The 21,175-nt window shown below is 32.5% G+C and overlaps 1 protein-coding gene across 8 annotated transcripts in view; it reads right to left on the reverse strand.

The window, feature by feature from the left end:
- The window catches only part of VPS13B (vacuolar protein sorting 13 homolog B), an 876,251-nt gene that overhangs the window by 441,380 nt on the left and 413,696 nt on the right, over positions 1-21,175 (reverse strand). For 6 of the 8 annotated variants that reach the window (XR_005022793.2, XM_036876002.2, XM_057497864.1 and 3 more), the window contains exon 23: positions 16,004-16,238. Coding sequence is in view for 6 of the 8 variants with exons in the window: in XM_036876002.2 (XP_036731897.2) it covers positions 16,004-16,238 (235 nt within the window). In the remaining 2 variants the exon portion in view is untranslated. Of the gene's footprint in view, positions 1-458; positions 1,430-16,003; positions 16,239-21,175 lie in introns of those variants that run through there. The other 2 variants (XM_036876030.2, XR_008996232.1) reach the window with 2 other exon arrangements.

A 21,175-nucleotide genomic window follows, 5' to 3' on the forward strand; every position in this document is an offset into this window, starting at 1 on the left:
ACAAATGATTTTAAAAAAACATTTCATTTAGTCAGGCAGAGAAAGACAAATACCAAATGATTTCCCTCATCCGTGGAGTATAACAACAAAGCAAAACTGAAGGAACAAGAGAACAGCAGACTCCCAGACTTCAAGAAGGGACTAGCGGTTACCAAAGAGGAGGGGTGGAGGAGGGCCGGTGGGGAGGGAGGGAGATGGGGATTGAGGGGTATTATGATTAATTCACATGCATTGGGGGAGGGTCATGGGGAAGACAGTGTAGCACGGAGAAGACAAGTAGTGACTCTGTGACATCTTACTACACTGATGATGACTGCACTGGGGTATAGGGGATGACTCGATAATATGGGTGAATGTATAGCAACCACATTGTTTTTCTTGTGAAACCTTCATAAGGGTGTATGTCAATGATATCTTAAAAAAAAAACATTTCACTAAGGAAGATAAATAAATAGTTATTAAATACATGAAAACACAGTCAACATCATTAGTCATTACAGAAATGCAAACCAACACCATAATAAGGTCCAACTACATACCACGAGAATGGCAAAAATATGAAGTGTGGCAAAGATACGTAGAAAGTAGTCATAATACATTATAGTGGGAATGTAAACAGTATAGTCATGTTGGAAACTTATGGCAGTTTCTTGAAATGCTCAACATAAACTTACCATGAGAACCAGTAATTCCACTCTAAAGGTGCTATCCATGATAAACTGTATCATTTGTCCATACAAATACATGTACCCAAATGTTCCTCACACCATTAATAATAACAGTCAATAACTGAATAATGCAGTTGCATATCAACTGGTAAATTAATAAACAAAATGTGGCATAATCACAAAGTGAAAGCTACTCAGTGATACAAAGTAACAAACTACCAATACCTGCTACATAATGAACCTTAAAAATGTTATATTAAGTGAAAGAAATCAGATGCAAAAAAGTACATATTGTATGATTCCATTATATTAAATGTCCAGAAAAGGCAAATTTACAGGGATAGAAAGCAGATGAGTGGTGCCTAGGGCTGAGGTATGGGGAGCAGGAATTAGTTCCAAAATGGACATAAGGGAAGACTGAGATGATAAATTTATAAATTTAGTAACTTATTAAATTTATCAATTTATTTTATACATTTACTAAAAACCTTGCAATGAATTGTACTCTTGCAATGAGAGAATGACACTATATGTAAATTATACTTCAATAAGAGTGTTTAAAAATATGAGAGTAGTAGAAATGGAAAAGTCAAGCCCAGCTTCTGAGTGCAGTATTAGAGCAACTGCTAAATCCTGATGCACATTCCACTCTCCGTCTGGCACACTCTGGCCATTAAAGACTACCTCTAATGCTCTTCTTTTGACCTTCAGAGGTCACTGAACCCCTATTCCTTTAGATAACTTCCTCTCTTCCTTGTAACCTGAGAAAACACAACATACACAAGGGAGAAAGTCTACATTTAGTAAACACTATGGAAGAGTTAATGATTTTTAAATATCCTTTCACCTTACGATGAAAACGGATTTTAAAATGTTAAGTCCATATAAAATGTTCATGATAGAACAGTAAAAGAAAAAACAGGACTGAAAATCTGTTAGTCATTATTATCCTAATTATAGATAATGGATATATTAATTCTATACAATGAATATTTTATATGAGTATGTCTGTATATACACAGCACACATAATTCAAAGAATAAACAAGCCCTCGGAAGAAACTCAACTCTACATTTTTGATAATGGTTATCATCAGAGTGATTTCTTTTGTTCTGCATATATTCCTTGTTTTCCAAATTTCCTTTAATGAGGGCATGCTAAGCAAGATAAGCCAGAGAAAGAAAGAAAAATATTGTATCTCACTTGTATGCAGAATCTAAAAAAGCCAAACTCATAGAAACAGAGTTTAGAATGATGGTTTCCTGAGGCCGGGGCAGGGGAAAATGGGGAGATGTTAAAGGATACATACTTGCAACTACAAGATGGGTAAGTTCTGGAGATCTAATGTACAGAATAGTGACTATAGTCAATAAAATTGTGTTACATACCTCAATGTTGCTAAGAGACTAAATCTTAAATGTTCTCACCATATAAAAGAAATAATTATGTGACTAACACAAGTGTTACCTAATACCATGGTGGTACTAATACTGAAAATATGTAAATGTGTCAAATGCACTGTATACCTTATACTTCCACAATGTTATATATTAATTATATCTCAATAAAAAATCCCAAATTTTCTTTAATGAGAATACATTTCCTTGGGATCATTTAAAAAACACGTTTTCAAGCTCTCAAGGCAATGTAAATTATACAGTTAACTTTTAGAAGTTCATCAGGAAAAATGACAGCATGATTTTTGTTTTTAAAATAAGTGTGTGGGTAGGGGAATGTAAAATTGACAGAGAATAAATAAGGTTCCTTTTAAAGTCTTTAAAAGTTTACAAACTTCCAATTATAAAATAAGTCATGGGGATAAAAAATTCAGCACAGGGAATATAGTCCATAATAATGTAATAACTTTGGTGACAAATGGTAACTACTCTTATCATTCTGTCACATATATAAATGTTGAATGAACTACATTGTACACCTAAAACTGATATATTTCAACTATATTTCAATTAAAAAAAAAAGGTCACAAAACCCATAGCTAAACAAATGATTGAGCAGGACAGTAGGCCACTTGGAAGAGAATGATGACTACAGCAATTATTTTAACTACATTTAGGCAGTTTAACAGCTTAGCTCCATTTGCAATCACACATGATGGTTTCCAGGAGATTTATTTAAAAACAACAGCCTCAAAAACAAATCTGAAGCTCTTTTCTGGGCTTTCTCTTTTTCCCCAAGGAATCTCATTTACATTTGGCTTAAGGATTAAAGTCACAGACACTGAATAAAACTGTAAAGAAACTATTGCATGGGTATATCACCATCTTTCAGAACAAGTGAAAATTATGATTATCAAAGTATATTAAAAAACATAAAATAGAACAATATAAATAAACCATCAGGGTGAACCAGAAATGGAAAAACAGCCCTTGTGATTTTCACAGATGCTCAAAAATTTTAACATCAGTTACTGTTAAGACTTACTAAATCCAATAAGCAAAGCTTAAATTTATAAATGATCTCAATATTCCATTTCAGTCAAAATATTTTATAAAAAGTTGCATGCAAGTCTTCAAAGAAGAAAAAATAAACCTCTCCTAGGCACACTGTAGAAACCCATCGGCTGAGCAGTGTGTTGGATGTAGCAAATTATATCTGCAAACCTCACTGCAATTGCTCCCTATTGAGACTCAAGATGTTGATTTTGACCCAAAAACCCTACCAGAGATTGGATCTGGATACATTAGAGATCATCTCTCCCTTTCCATGGCAACTGAAAGGAAGTGACACATTTCAACAAACACTTAATTTTGAGCATTAGAAATCCAAGGCCAGGACAGAGGGAGCTTCAGGTCTATAATGAGAACCCTTCTGATTCATCCTATAGATCATTTTTGTAATGCTGCAGTGTTAATTTTTTTTATCATAATGACTAAGAATTCTTTTTCAGTTGTTTATGAACTTGAACACAAAGTAAAGTTTTTTTTCTCCTTATATTAACAAAAGTTATTTACTAAATAGTATATTTTATATTATTACTGAGCTACTATTTTGTGCTATGCATTCTGCAAGATGATAGGAATAGAACAGTGAAGAAGACAGATTTGTTTCTTGCCCTTTTCACCCTAGTGGGAGAATCAGATGGTTAACAAAAATAATTAAAATTGGGATAAAGGTAGAAAGAGTGATGAGTCAGGTGCAATGAGAGCACAGAACAGGGGTACCTGGAAAGTGAAGTAAACCTGAAGCCTGATGGATGAGGAGCAGGAAGACTGGAGAAGAGGTTCAGAAGAAGTCAAGGTGCTGACAGGGCACAGCTGTCCCTGATCAAGGAACGCAGAGAGGCTGCTGGCGCTGGGGCCCAGACTGGGCAGTAACTAGGAGGGGGGGAAGTAGCTCTATTTTTTTTCCCTAAACCTCTGGATTTGAATTTTCTTTCTCGATCATTAAGTATGTGTGTAGACATATACATACAATATAAAATACACTGATATATTTTCATCAAAATATACTATTTATTATTGCTGTCAAAATCTAAGGTTTGATGTATAAAGCCTTAGGCACAAAAGAAATTATATTCTTTGTTCTTAGTTCATTATGAATCAAAACAACTTGCCTTGAATATATTATATTTTTAATAGAAACTTAGAACTTTATATGATAACTGAACAACATCAAAGACAAAGAACAAAAGAAAAATAATTTCAAAGGAGTTCTGAGTATAAGAAAAAGACAGAGAAACAAAATAAAGCTTTAATTCCAAACATGCTTTTCATAATTACCAAAGTAAAATGGTGAGATTATATCAAAATCTAAACTAAAAAACAAAGCTGCTATCTATATTAGAATTTTGACAGTGAGCACTAAGTTACATTTTTTCTTAAATTATCCTGACTTGATTTCTGTTGCTTACAATCAAACAATATCCTGGCATCTAAATACCATCCTCCATCTCTTGAATTTCTCAAATAATTTTTTAAAAACACATTGTAGATTTGTTCTATTAATCCTTCAAGAGAAATTCAAAACGGTGGCACAGGAAGATCCTGAACCCACCTCCTCATACAGAACAAAAGAAATTTGCAGCTATATATGGATTAATTGTCCTCTCAAAAGGATCTAATAACTGTATGAGCAGTGCCTCCACAGCAAATTACAAAAGAGACACATAAGATTGGTAAGACAGTAGGACAGTCAAAAAAACAGCTTCACCTGGGACCCCAACCCAGATGCAGTGAGCACACAAGCAGGAAGGAGAAACAAAATGAAGGACAATCCCTTGAGGAATGAAAGGACTATGTCACATACCAGGCACCCCAATATTGGATAATGGCACCAGGAAGACAAGACACCAAAATATCTGGTTTCGTATTTCAACAGGGATTAAGACCAGAAGAATCACAGAACCACAGGGAAAAGAGATCTTGCTCTTAAAATGCTTGCATGAAAACCTACTTGCCAGATGATTCAGCACAAAAGCAACAGATTAAAAGCACCTAGACCATAAATGTGGGAAATGAACATACTAATTTTAAAGTGACTGTTAGTGAGGCAGGGATCTACAAACACTGTCCAGGGATAGAAGCACTTGCAGACACCATTTTTGTAATCTTATCCTAACTAGCTGGTGACAGAGGCAATGGGTACTATTTTTGGTGATCTCTGTCAAGCCTGCTAGTAGTGGTGGATGTGTACTGCTCACCCTGCACTAGTAACTGGGGTGGGTGGTCACCCATACCCTGCCCACTCCATTCAGCATCCCAACCACAACAGGTTTTGGCAAGTGTCCCGAGCCCTGCCAAACCCACAAGAGCCAAGCTGAAACCTGGATGGGCAAGCAGCTCAAACTTCTGTACCCATGCAGTGGTCAATGGGCCCTGCCCTCCCTGCACAGCATCTCAGTCCTATCACAGTCCACAGGCACATGCAGCCCACAAGCGTAAAGGCCACACAATGTTTGGCTCTGGTGGCCACAAGATAGTGCTTCTGGGTCACATGGAAAAGCTCTTATATAAGACCACTGTTTCAGGTTTGAGGGAGGCAGCTGTTCTGCTTTATACATACAAACACAGAGAGACAGGTGAAACAAATAGACAGAAGAATCTGTTCAGAGAACGAGGCAAAGTCCCAGAAAAAGATCATAATGAAAAGGAAATAAGCAAGCTACCTGAAAGAAGAGTTCCAAGTAATGGTCATAAAGGTGCTCAGTGATCTCAGGAGAATAATGAAGGAACACAGTAAGAACTTCAACAAGCAGATAAAAAATATAAAAGATACCGAAAAGAAGTTATACCTGTACTGGAAAATACAACAGAGTGATTCAACAACAGAAGGAATGAAATAGAAGAATCAGTGAGCTGGAAGACAAAACAATGGAAAACACCAAGAAAGAGCAGGTAAGTAAATAAGAAAATTAAAAAGGAGTCAGCATACCTTAAAAGACATCTAGGATATCAATCAGAATATTGTTCATAATATAGGAACACAGAGGATATGAAAAAGAGAAAGGATGAGAAAAATTATATGATGAAATAATGAGTAAAAATTTCCCTATATTTTCAGAAGGAAATAGATATCAAGGTCAGGAAAGCCCAGGAAGTTCCAAACAAAATGAACCAAAGAAAAACACACCAAGGTACATTACAATTAAAATGGTAAAAGTTAAGGTTAAAGAGAAACTCTCAAAAGTAGCAAGAAAAAAGCAACATATTACATACAAAGGAAATCCCATAAGGCTATCAGTGGATTTTCAGCAGAAACTTTACAGGCCAGAAAACAGTTGCATGACATATTCAAGATCTAAAAAGAAAAAAATATTCCAACTAAGATTCTCTACTATGTAAGGTTATAGTCAGAAGTGGAGATATTAAGAGTTTTCCAGACAAAAAAAAGTTAAGGAGATCATCACATTCTCTAGGATACATCATATATAAGAACATAAGTCAAAATGCAATGAATTTAAGAAGACTGAAATCATATCAAACATCTTTTCGAACCATAATGGTATGAAACTAGAAATAAATAACATGAAAAAATGCAAAAACATTACAAGGAAAAAATGCAAACACATGGAGGCTAAAGAACTAATGGGTCAAAGAAGAAATTAAAGAGAAGATTAAAAAATACTTTGAGATAAATGAAAATGGAAACACAACATTCCAAAATCTTTGGGATGCAGCAAAAGGAGTTCTAAGAGGGAAGTTCATAAGCAAACAGGCCTATGTCAAGAAAAAAGAAAAAGCTCAATATAATCTACACCTTTAAAGGACCTAGAAAAGGAACAAAGCCCTAAATTAATAGAAAGAATGAAATAATAAAGATCAGAGTAGAATAAATCAAATAGAGACTAAAAAACAATAGAAAAGATCAGTGAAACTAAGAGCAGGTTCTATGAAAAGAGATACAGTATCAACAAGCCTTTGGTCAGATTCATCCAGAGAAAAAGAAAGCACCCAAATAAAAAAAAACAGAAATGAAACAGGAAAAATTACAACTGAAACCACAGTAATACCTAAGAGATCAAATACATAAGGGATCATAAGAGACTATTATGAACAATTTTGTACCAACAAGTTGAAAAACCTAGAAAAAATTAAAAATTCTCAGAAATTTACAGCCTTCCAAGACTGAATAATAAAGTAATAAAAAAATCTGAAAAGACCAATTACTAGTAAGGAAAATTGAATCAGCAATCAAAATCCTCCCAACAAACAGAAGTCCAGATCCAGATGGCTTCACTGATGAATTCTATACAACATTCAAATTAGATTTAATAACAATCCTTCTCAACTCTTCAAAAACATTGAAGGGGAAGAAAAGTTTCCAAACTCTTTATTGCATTACTCTGATACTAAAACCAGACAAGGACACCACAGAAAAGGAAATTACAGGCCAATATCCCTAATGAACATAGAAATAAAACCCCTTAACAAAATACTAATAAACAAAATTCAACAATACATTAAAAGGATCATACACCATGACCAAGTGAGATTTATTCCAGAGATGCAAGGATGATTCAACATCTGCAAATCAATCAAAATACACATTAACAAAATAAAGGATACAAATCATATGACCATCTCAATAGATGCAGAAAAAGCATTTGACAAAATTTATCATCCATTTGTAATACACTCTCAACAAATTCTATACAGAAGGAACATACCTCAACATAATATAGGCCATATATGACAAGCCCACAGCTAACATCTTATGTAATGGTGAAAAGCTGGAAGCTTTTCCTCTAAAATGAGGAACAAGACAAGAATGTTCACTCTTGCCACTGCATGGGAAGTCCTAGCCACTGCCATTAAACAAGAGAAAGAAAAGGCATCCCAACTGGAAGGAAAGAAGTAAATCTGTCACTATTTGCAAATGACATGATACTATATAGAAAACACAAAAGACTTCACCAAACACTACCAGAATAAATGAATTAAGTAAAGTTGCAGGAAAAAAAAATTAATATGAAGAAATTCATTGCATTTCTATACTAATTAGAAACTAGAAGAGAAAATTAAGAAAACAATCCTATTTAAAATTACTTCAAAAAGAATAAAATGCCTAGGAATAAATTTAACCAAGGAGGTGAAAGACCTGTAGTAGAAAAACTATCAGGCATTGATGAAAAAAACTGATGACACAAATAAATAGAAAAATGTAACATGCTTACAGACTTGAAGAATTAATATTGTTAAAGTGTCCCACTAACTAAAGCAATCTACATATTCAATTTAATCCCTATCAACATACAAATGAGACAACATGGGTTTGAATTGGGCGTATTTTGAAAGAAAATTTTTCTCTAGCTTACTTTAATATGCTGTATTGTATGAATACAGCATATAATATATACAACATATAAAATGGTTAATCCATGGTTCACGTTATTGGTAAGGCTTTTGGTCAACAGCAGACTATTAGTAGTTAAGTTTTGGGGGAGTCAAAAGTTTTATGAGGGTTTTCAACTGTGCACAGGATTGTCACTCCTAAACCCCATGACATTTAACAGTCAGCTATGCTCCTACACTTTCTATGGAACCACAAAAGACCTCAAATAACCAAAGAAATCTCTAAAAATGAGAAAAATGCTGGAGATTCACACTCCCTGATTTCAAACTATATTACAAAGCCATAGTAATCAAAACAGTATGATAATGGCACAAGAATAGGCACACAGATAGGTAGAACGAATAGAGAACCACAAAATAAACCCATGCTTACATGGGTAATTAATCCTTGACAAAGAAGGCAAGAACATACAATGGGGAAAAGATAGTTTCTTCAATAAATGGTGTGGAGATAACTGGACAGCCATATGCATAAGAATGAAACAGGGCCATTTTCTTGTACCATACACAAAAACAAACCCAAAATGGATTAAAAACTTAAATGTAAGATCTCAAACTGCAAAACTCCTAGAAGAAAACAAAGGCAGTAAGTTCTTTGACACTGATCTTAGCAATATTTTTCTGGATATGTTTCTTTAGGCAATGGCAACAACAACAACAAAAAAAAGAAATGACATTATTATCAAACTTAAAAGGTTTTGCACAATGAAGGAAAACAACAAAACAAACAGGCAACTTACTGAATGGGAGAAGATACTTGCAAGTTACATATTTGATGAATGGTTAATATGCAAAATATAAAAAGAAATCATACAATTCAATAACAAACAAAACAACCTGATTAAAACATGAGCAGAGGTCGAGGTAAAAAGGACATGCAGAAGGGAAAGAGGCATGTGAAAAGGTACTCAACAACACTAATTATCAAGGAAATGCAAATCAAAAACAGAGTGAGACATCATTTCACATCTGTCAGAATGCCTTTATCAAAAGACAAGAAATAACAAGTGTTGATGAGGATGTGAAGAAAAAGGAACCCTCTTGCACTGTTGTTAGGAATGTAAACAGGTGTAGCCACTATGGAAAACAGTATGTAGCTTCCTCAAAAAATTGAAAATAAAGCTAGCTTATGATCCAGAATTCCACTTCTGGGTATTTATTTGAAGAAAATGAGTACATTAACTTGAAATGATACTTGCCCAGCCACCCCCCTCACCATATCTGTCAAAGGCATTATTTACAATAGCCAAGTCATGGAAACATCCTAAATGCCCATGGATGGATTAATGGATAAAAAAATGTGGTTTACATACTAACAGACTATTACACAGCCATTAAGAAGAATGAAATGTTGCCATTCATGACTACATGGTTGGGCCTAGAGGGTGTTAAGTTAAATGAGTCAGACAGAGAAAGATAAACACCTTTTCACTTATATGTGAAATCAAAACAAATAAACAAAACAGAAACAGACTCAGATATAAAGAACAAACTCATGATTGCCAGAGGGGACTGGGGTAGGGAGGTAGGTAGAAGGGTGAAACAGGTAAAGGGAATTAATAGGGACAAACTTCTGGTTATAAAATAAATAAGTCAAGGGTTGTAATGTACAAAATAGGAAATATAGTAGAAACTTTGTATAGTACAGCATGGTAAATAGACCTATTGTGGTGATTATTTCATAATGCAAAATATACTGAATCATTATCTTGTACACTTGAAACTAACATAATAATATGTATGTCAATTATAATTCAACAAAAAAATTCTGCATTTTGTTTAGTCTTTAAGCTACCATCATCTTGTATTGACACCATTTTTCTGAAAGTATTGCATTAAGAGAAAACAAGCACCTAAAATTGTCAAATCCTTTGATACCTTTTGTCCTTACTTGGCATCTCTGCCACATTTGAAATGATATAATTATTTATCTTTTGCAATGTCATTGCCTCATCGTTTTTTCTTTACTTACCTTTTATTTGCAGTTTCCATCATAGATAGTTCCTTTGCTTATCACCCAAAACACATTAGTGTTCCTCCCTTTTTCTATTTGGATTACACTTGTTTGTCACTAAGTAAGTTACTTTGGGTAATCACATCTTTTTTCATGGTTTTCTCTCAGATCAATATGTATCTCTAACAATGATCTCTCATTTGAGCCCCAAACCTATATATGCAACAGCTCATGAGATGCATTTACCTGAATGTCACAAGCACTTCACAATATGCCCATCCTAAATCATCTTTCCCACCTTTCACACCAAAAACTAAACCTCTCTATTTGTAATCATAATATTTACTATATAAACATCTACACAGATATCCAAGCCAGGAACCATGGAGTCACTCTACACATTTACTTGCCCTTCAGTATCCATTAGTAACCTGGTCACAAAATTTTGCCAATTTTTTGTTAACCTCTTAAATATTTCCCTGTTCTTTCCCATTCTCTCCACCCCTATCACAATGATCCTGGTTCTGACAGTCATGTTTCTAGACAATAACAATAGCTAGCTGCAATACCTAATTCATTTGTTTGCCTCCACTTTTCCTATCTTCACCTTGATCCATACCCCTACAAAAATCCATCCTCAACACTTAACAAAAAACATTTACCAAACAAAAATGAACTGATCATGGAACAAGAGCATCAGAGAAGCTGCGTAGAAAGAAGTGTAATGGTAAGGTGGTAATGGATTTAGACAGTCAATATCAGGTTGAACATGAATGACTGAAAATATTTATCTATGTTCTGAAACCAGCAAAAGGAGAGTGGAATTTTTATAAAAGCCCTATAAATCAAAATGACTTTGACAAAGGAAGAAGACATGACAGTAGATAAGAACTACCACAAAAATTTTAAACATGGAAAAATAATGATAAATAGCAAGTGACTGAGGCCCAGAGAGGTAAGTTATAAAGCATCAACCTTCTAAATGAAGAAAAAAGTTAAATTATGGTTCCTCAAAAGAAGTTAATATCTATAGTTTTTTAATACTGAAAGAAGATTTAAGTATCTTGATATAATCTCCTTTCCTCAGGGTAAGCTTAGCCAATGAAAACAACCATATGGTTAAAAAATTGTTTCTACTTTAGGTTTCAGTGTTGACTATATCGTCACTCTATATTCTCATAGGGAGTATGAAAAATAGACTTTCAGAGTTTGTATTTGATTCAAGCTCTCTCCATATGGTATGTGACTTTCTTAAAAAGTTCAAAATAAGTTAAGATGCTATTTAACTCAGTTCTAGGGGAAAAAACAAAAATAACATCTTATGATTTAAAAATGGAGACCTCTGTAGTTCTTAAGTCATTTATAATGTATTTTTAAAAGATGAGAGTAATTTGTCATTAAAAAGGACAAACAGAAGCTATCAGGAATGTAGAAATAAGAGAGATTTTACATGAGTATTGAAGAGATAAAGAATAGTGGAGTAAGATTTATCAGCCCTTTCATAAAGACCATTAGATAAAAGGGAGTATAATATTGTCACAAAGTCATTAAAATACTGAGGGATTCTATTTCCCTTGTAGATTTAGTGCCCTGAATGATGCTTGTGCTAAAAACAAATAAAAATGGTAATTTTATTTATAAAATGTTTATATACAGCACATCCTCTAAATAAAATTTATAGATTGGTTTACACATACACTTTCTTAAATGCATTAATGATTTTCCAAAAAAAGTAAGCATTATTAAAACCACAGACTGAAGAAAGCCAGAAACTCAGAAATAAGCAAAACAAATGACTTGAAGCATTACAAAACTGTGTAAAATTAAACACAACTCAGGCTGATTAAAGATAACACTGTAAGCCCACTTGCAGTATTGAACCTAATTTGACATAAGAAGGCTCATATGCAAATAGCTACAACATTAATGTTAGGGTAAACTACAAATGAAACTGCTCTATTTTTCCCCTTTCTGTGGTGACCCTATTACTCTACCAGAAAACTTAGCCTTTAACAGAGGAAGAAAAATACTCATGATCACAAACCAAGCCTTGTAAGAGTTTATAACTTGATTTTTTATTTTAAGTCTCATAAAATCCTCTAACCAAGAATTTAGTCTCAAGGTGTCCTGAAATGATAATGCACCCAATGCGTCAGAAGTAAATTCAAACATGCATATAAGCAGTCTTTCAGCTTGCTTTCAAAAAATTTCTAGAGAGAAATTTCCTAGGAAAATAAGTAGATCCTACCTTATAAAAAGAAACAAAGAAACAAACAATGTGCAAAGAATACTGTGGAGTATAGGCACAAGTCAGCAGGATTGAGACAATAATACAAAATAAATTATTCATGTTCAAGAAAGATAAGGAAGCCTTGAAAATTATGACTAAAAAGCAAGGAGTTTTAAAAATCAATAAAAATTTAAAGAATATAATAATTTTAAAATTGAATAAAGTGTTATAAAGTTCAAAAACAGGAAAATTTATTCATGGTTTTAGATGTCTAGATACAATTTACCTCTGAAGAAAGAGTGACTAGCAAGGGACTAGAAAAGATCTCCTGGGTGTTGATAGTATTCTTAATTGATTCAGATGCTGGTAATATGGGCAAGTGTATTTCATTAAATATATCAAGCTATATGGAGTTGTACAGTTTTCTCTATATTAGAATTCTCTGAAAGTTTACTCAAAAAAATTAATTGAATGCCTGTAATAGCATATTAGACACAGCTGAAAAGAAAGTGAATTGGAGAACCCAAGAAAAAATTCAGAATGCAGGTCAACCACTCAAAAAGAAAAAACATGAAAGAGGATAAAAGACACAAGAAAAATACACCAAAACATCTAACACGTATGTAGAAAGAATGAGGCAGAGACTGTATCTGAAGAGATAATGCCAGAAAAATTGTAGAAGTCATAAAGACACCAATACTAAAACTTAAAATACAAAACTTAAAAAGATTCTTAAAGCTGGCAGAGAGAAAGGACAAAATAACCTTTTAAGGAAACACAAATTGACAGTGTGTATCTCAAAAAGGCAATGAAAAGCAAGAGTGGACACAAAAATATGGCAGATGAAAATAACTACCAATAAGAAATTGTATATACAGCAAAATATCTTCCAAAAAGGAGGAAAAAATAAAGATTATTTTCAAACAAGCAAAATTAAGTTTGCAAACAGCAGATCATCACAGAAAAACAGAAGGAAAATGATCTGTGACAGAATAAAGGATAAACTTTGAGCAGGTATTACTAGTAATGTACTAGAATCAGCAAATACAGCCCATGACCAAATCTGGCTCACTACCAGATTTGTGAATAAAGTTGTATTGGCAAATAGTTATAGCAATTCACTGACATATTGTGTAATTAAAAAATATATCACAAAGAAAACAATGAAGATAATGAAAAGAAAATCCATAGAATGGGAGAAAGTATTTGCAAATCAAATAAGGATCTCATAGCCAGAATATATTGAAAAACTCTTACAATTCATCAATAAAAAGACAAAAAACCAACTAAAAAGTGAATGAAGGATTTGAATAAATCAAGAAAATACAAAAGATCTACAAATCCCAACAATCATAAGAAAAGATACTCAGTATCTTCAGTCATTAGAGAAATGCAAATCAAATCCAAAATAAGGTATCACTTCACATATACTGGGATGGCTAGAACCAAAACGACAAACAATAACAAGTGGTGACATACATGTGGATAAATCAGAAACTTTATACACTATTGTGGAATTATAAAATGATGTAGACACTTTAGAAGACCGTTTTCCAATTTCTCAAACACTTAACCATAGAGTTACCATATGACCCAGCAATTCTACTACTAGGTATATAGTTCAGAGGGATTTAAACATATACCCATGGAAAAAAGTATACAAGAATGACCATAGCAGTCTTATTCATAACAGTCAAAAAGTGGAAACGACCCAATGTTCATCAATTGATGAGCAGATAAAGAAAATGTAATATATTCATAAAACATAATATAATTCTGCCATAAGAAGGAATGTAGATGCATGCTACAACATGAAATGACATTGAAAATATTACAGTAAATAAAAGAAGCCAGACACAAAAGACCACACATTATGTGGTTCTGTACATATGAAATGCCTACAATAGGCAAATTCATAGAGACAAAAAGATTAGGGGAAAGGAAGAATGAGGAGTAACTGCTAAAGGCGTACTGATTTTTGGAGGAGTGATGAAACTTCTAAAATGTAATAGTAGTGATGGTTGCACATAACTAAATTTACTAACAATCACCTAATTGTATACTTCAAAAGGGAGAATTTTATAAAATGCAAATTATCTTAAAAATCTGTTACATAACTATTAATGAGTTTTAACAAAAAAATCAAGGGACAAATTATTTTAATCCTACAAGAATTATTCCAGAATTAAAACAATTAACAAAAAATGAATAAGCACTCCCAGATCACTTTATGAGGCTAGTATATCCTTGATATGATATACAATAGCTATGTGATAATAAAGAATTCCCTATAACCAAAAGCAAGTAGCAAAGAATGGGTATGTCCAATATACTAGAGAAAGGATCCTTGTATCAAAACAAACATCATATATTCTAATCCTTAGAATTCTATGATTTTATGATAAAATAATAAATGTTATGAATTTATACTATAATATAATGGTATCAACATTAATTTCTGGCAGTAAAATCATGCCTATTTCTCATAATCTAAGAAAACTAGATTTGTTTGGAAATTTCAATACATAGTAAAGGAGAGAGGAATCAGTATCAAGTCAGAGTCAAAAACTGCACAGACTATCTGCTTTTCAGTAACAACATGTGTAGTAATCTGAATGATATCAGGATTCATACTCTACATCCTAATAATATGAACAAGGTGTTGAACTGTTTAGCACTGTAAAAAACTTGAGCCTTATTATTAAAATATAGAGTCACATACTTAGCGACTCAAAACTTTTAAAAGTTCACATATTGTTTGAGATGAATATGTCAAAGTTCAACAGGGTATGAATTTGCAACTGAAAACACCATAATATCAAAAATTAAGTATTTATTAAAGAAAGAGCCATGGCACCAATTATCACCCAATTATCTGTTTTAAAAACCAAGAAATCTGGAAATATGCTTGATGAAAATAATACATCCACTTTATTATTTATATATAATATATCCATTCAATAGTCACATAGCTTAAATTAAGATCAACCTACTACTTATCATTCTTCATTCAGCCTAATGCAAACACTAACTTTCTTCTCAAGTTAATTTTACCTATGCTTAGTTTTAGTGATTATACCATATTGCACATGATCATTTGTAGACAGTCTCTATTTACATATACATGAATATGTATGATTAGAAGGTGCAGATGTCAACCACATCACTTAGCTCATTCACTGTATATATCTTTCTAAATCTACTTTGTAGATCACTTAGTTCCATTTTATGCAGACCGTTTGATGAAAATGGCTAATTTACAATAGCACTAGCATATTAAATTTAAAAAAAACTAAAGATATCAGTAAAATAACCATAGGAAGAATCTTTTTAAATGTACCTTCTTCAAGGATGGGTCGTGGGATGACAAATGGAATCTCCTGTAGAGGTTCCATATACTTATGGCCAGCACTAATAATCTTTATTTGAGGCAAACAGAGGACAAGTGTTCCTGGCATGATGGTTTGTCCATGGTACCAACTTCTTACTGTTCCAGGAATATCTCCAGATACAATTGTACTTGGGGAAGGCAGGCTATCATTTGGAATGAACACACAACAAGATTGTACTTCAAGCTAGAAAAGAAAAGCAGAATTAAAATATTTGGACCAGAATTTGGGAGTAAACATACCCTAAAATACCTAACATTTTTACCAGAATAAACAGTAAAGTCAAAAAAGGAAATATGCCATACTTATGTCTTCTGAGTTACTTTTACTAACGAACACAATAGACCCTTGAAAAGGTGTTGTTTCTGGCTATAAACCTAATCAAAAAGGCACAGTGACACGAAATGAAAAAAATATCTGCCGTTCCACAGTTTCTTTCCAAGAAACATGACTGAGTTAGAAATGTGTTGGCAAAAAAAAGGTGAGAAAAATCCTCCTGTTGCAGTTCATTAAATTTTGTTAACACCAGCTAAGGACTCAGACTGATTAGCATTTTATTTTTCTTACTGTAAAAAAAAAACAAAACAGAAACAGCTATTTCTAGGTTCTGGCTCTTTTTTACTTAACAGACTAAAATATAAGAAAAAATGGTTTAAATGTTCAGAATATATCTCAAGACAAACATTAAAATATAATGTTTCTATCATATACGTTCTCTTTTTATACACATATACAGCAAGATTCATGTTTATATATAAAGATTTCTATAGATACCTGTATTTATATATATATCATATTTGTTATATATAAAAATAAATGGTAAAGAAAATTCTGAAGATTCAAAAATCATTCTGTTATTCTTTGCTTTTATCATACCTGACATCATCTAAATTGTGACTGCATGTCAAACTTTCATGCTCCTCTATCCCCACTATAGTTACTTAAGTTGCCAGGCCCCTAAAGATTAAAAATAAGACTAAGCAAGACTAAATAAAAAACTGAATTAATCATGAGTAATTAATTCAACAGCAATGTAGGTTAAAGTTTATTAGTCTTAGTTGACTCACAAAGTAATATTCTGTACTTGATTAGTTAATTGCCCAAGCAGCTTAACCTATTTTTAAGAAAATACAAATTATCAACTGTTCATTTTCTATGAAATATTTGGCTTACAAAGATACTATATTTGTTTGCTTGATAAATGGTTGGATATTCTAGCAAATTACATTAACAAAGAGACTATATTTTATAAAAGGTAAGTAAGCAAATAGTAGTATCACTTCCTTTAGGACAAATATATTCTTCAGCAAAAGCATGACATGTAACAGGTCTGGAATTCCTTGATACAATAAATAATTTGCCAGCCTTATAAATAAGCAAAGTTACTCCTCTTTGCTTCAATATTTCTGTGCATGGGCAAATCGATGAATTCAGTGAAGAAAAATATAAATAAAATTTTGCAAAAAATAAATATATCAGTTCATGGAGTATGAGCTCATTTTTTAGTTATAGATTTTTATCTTCAAGCACAGATAATTTAAGTGTTGATGTGTTAAGTAGCTCATTGATTAAGATCACAACTTTTTTTACTCTGAAATAGAAGTATATATTGTCTCAAATGCATTACATTAAGTTTAAAATATTTAACATATTCTTTAGTGATGTTCAAGTACAAAGTTAAAATGGCACACTGACGGCATGTTCTCCTATATTAATTACGGTTATGAGGTCAAAGTATGAAGAGTATTTAATGCTTCATGTCACTATTGATGCTAGTTGAAAAATGCTTTCAACAATGTGAGGTAATTAGTATAGTATGCTATTCTATACAAATATATACACACATGTCCTAAAAAGTAAATTTAAATTGTGCCAAAATATCCAAAAATCACAAATATTCCAATATTCCACTAATTTAGAAATAAATTATTTTATCAAATTTAAACAACAATTGAGCAATGGTTACAGAATCAACAGTGGTATATCATCCTGAAATAAGTAACAAAATAATAAACTCCCTAAAATATGATATATGTTGTGGCGATTCCTTTAATAGTAAGAACCAAAACATATACATAATCCAAACTGCTCAAATTTATTATAATGTTACATCTATTATATATACTAAAGCTATCACATAAATCTTTTTACACATTAAAAATAACTGTTAAACTGTATGTTCAAAACTGTGGTTTTAATGTAAAATGCTGAGTGATTTATGTAAGTGAATATAAATCTGTAGCACTAAATTTTGCATTAATGTAAGGATCTGACAATCCAAGGGAAAGAAAATGAAGTAATCTGCCAGTAAGAAGTCCTCAAACTGGGGGTCAGATCATGTTCATGGAAACCATCTGGTTGGGACCCTCTGAGCCACACCAAACACAAATGATCTTTTAAAAAAATATCCTATTCATTAATGCATCACAGCTGCACTAAGTGTTACTTCATTTTTCCATGGCAACATCCTTTCTGTTTCAGGGATCTTATTTCAGTTTTGGTAGCAACGTGTTCTTTCGCCAATATTGAACACATTCATGTGTTAAAGTGAAGGGATTATTACAAATACTTGAAATAGAACCACCTCTATTTTGATTTCAGTAGGTCAAGGGCTCATATCTAAACATCATATAGATCTAAACATCCATCTAAAGTAGAAATTATTTGGTATTCTTTTTTAAAGTAAAATGATTGTTATTTTTTTTCTAGAGTTCCAAGTTTATGTACCATTTGAAAAGATATATGCCATTGTGTATCCCTGTACCCCATATGTTAGGTTTGGTATGCTTAGATTTTCTAACGGGTGTGCTCTGTAACTCTGATCATAACTCAGTTAAAAGGAAGAGATGATATTTCATTTACACAATTTAAACAATTTATTTATCCCACTATAATATAGAACACTTTATATAAAAATGCTTTAAAATGTTATAGCATATTTTCTTTCCTTTGAATAACGTTTCTATTTCCTATTCCCAAATAATATGCTTTCCTTTCTTTACAGCTTGAAACTTCAGTGATGATTACATTTTGCAAAATTTCTACTAAATGTAATGTTCTCTATATAAACATATTCTTCAGGAAACAGTTTCAACTGAAAAACAAAAATGAAAAAACACTGCATGCCATATTTTCATTCCTTTTCTTTCCTTTATTCGTGCTTTCTCTAATACCTACCACCAACTGAGCTGGAAGTCAGGAATACACAGACAAAAAAATATAGTTCCAGTGATTAAAAAAACTTGAGGATGTTAAAATACTAATAGCCTTACAGAATCATCACTAGAATATAAGGTCTATGATGTCAGACACTGCTTGTTTTGTTCTATCTAATGTCTCAGTACATAGACCAGCATGTGTAGGTTTTAAATAAATGATTATTAAATAACTGAACACAATTATTTTTATTAGCATCAGATATTGAAGCTAACTAAAATAACTGTTTCATGCATGTTGCTCATCATTTCATTCCAGAGACAATCTAGTAGGGTAATAAATAAAACGGACTTGTCAGCCACATGGGTTCAACTCCAGCTGTGGAAACTTTGATGCGTTATTTAATCTCCCCACAACTTCAGTTTCCTCATTTGTAAATGGGGGCAAATCAGCTTTGATGTAAAGATGTAATGCATTAATGTTTGCTAAATAAAGTCAACGAACATACACAGAATATATACTATATGCCAGATCCATATATTGGCCCTCATGGATTTATGTAAGATGTTCACAGTCTTATTAAAAATGCTGTTGTTTACAATTTCTGTACATAGCAGTCACCAAAATAAGCAATGTTCATTTGCTCTACACAGATACATAAACTATTGCCCAAATTGGTTTTCCTATTCTATAAACTGTAGATATATTATGAAAATATTTTTGATATCTTTGTAGAAATCTAAATATAAATTTAGAACTTTAACCTAAAACCCTCAAAAGTGAACACTGGTTGTCTTCTTTTCCAGAGTAAATGTTAAAAACCTCTATACTTTTCCCATAAATATTTGCTGAAGGAAGACATGAAAAAATTCCTAGATTTGTATTCCAGAGTTTCTCCTTCTAACAAAATACTATCCAATTGCTGTACACTTTCTCAATGCCTATAAATAAAAACATGGTCCTGAGTGCAAAATGTTAAGTATTCAATATAACTACTTTTACAGTTAAGGTGATTGACAGTTGATCTGTCATGCCTGAAGTGTCTAATCTTATTTAACCCTGGAGATGGGCCAGGAAGTTCACTAGATATGAAGACATCAATTGTACCACAAAATATGACTACTATATCACTGGTCATACTCCATATGTACTTCCTAGAAGAGAGAATTCAACTGATGAGCTTAACTGGTTAAGAAATTTTGACACTCTCATCAAAATCAAACCGAACATGGGAAGTAGTTCTCTACAGGAATAACAGATCATTATTAGCAAAGACGGAGACCAGGATACTTGGTATGGAAAATAAAGTTCCATTACATGATATTATCCATTAAGAAGATTTCAGAAATTACAAAAAACACCCAAGAAATTCCAGAGGACAGCAACATGATCTTCATTTTAACAGACAAGAAAACTGAGTTTGACAAAAACCATGGAAATATTCTCCATTTTTAGTGAATTCTGAACCAAAGTATTTCTATTTTGTCAACTACATGACATTACCAATTATGTGCTTCTGGAATAAAAATGTAGCTTTTGAAGTAAAATAGATAGGATCTTTGCTGATCAGCAGAGAGAGAAAACTGCAAAGAACAACTGAGTTTATGCTAATTAGGAAAAGGCCCCCAAATAAGTTCATATTTTTTAAAAAACTGTTCAAGACTACATATAGCACTATAAAATAATCCATTACAATGAGGTGTGGAAGTTCCTTTTCCCACTGAAGAACAAGTAGTTTATAGCAAATATTGGGTCTTTACGCAATATAAGTCTTTCTATCATGTAAAAAAGAACTTGGACTTAGCAATATCAACTTCGGCTCCAAAATCAACTTTCCAGAAACTCTGATTCAAGACACATTTACTTGCTCAAACTTCCACTAAAAGAATAATCCTTTGATGGCTTAAAGTTATGATGTTCTGTTTTATCTGATGACTACTTCAGGGTTTTCTGTTTTATATATTGTC

This window comes from Manis pentadactyla, chromosome 3 (assembly GCF_030020395.1).
Source record: "Manis pentadactyla isolate mManPen7 chromosome 3, mManPen7.hap1, whole genome shotgun sequence".
Classification (NCBI taxonomy): domain Eukaryota; kingdom Metazoa; phylum Chordata; class Mammalia; order Pholidota; family Manidae; genus Manis; species Manis pentadactyla.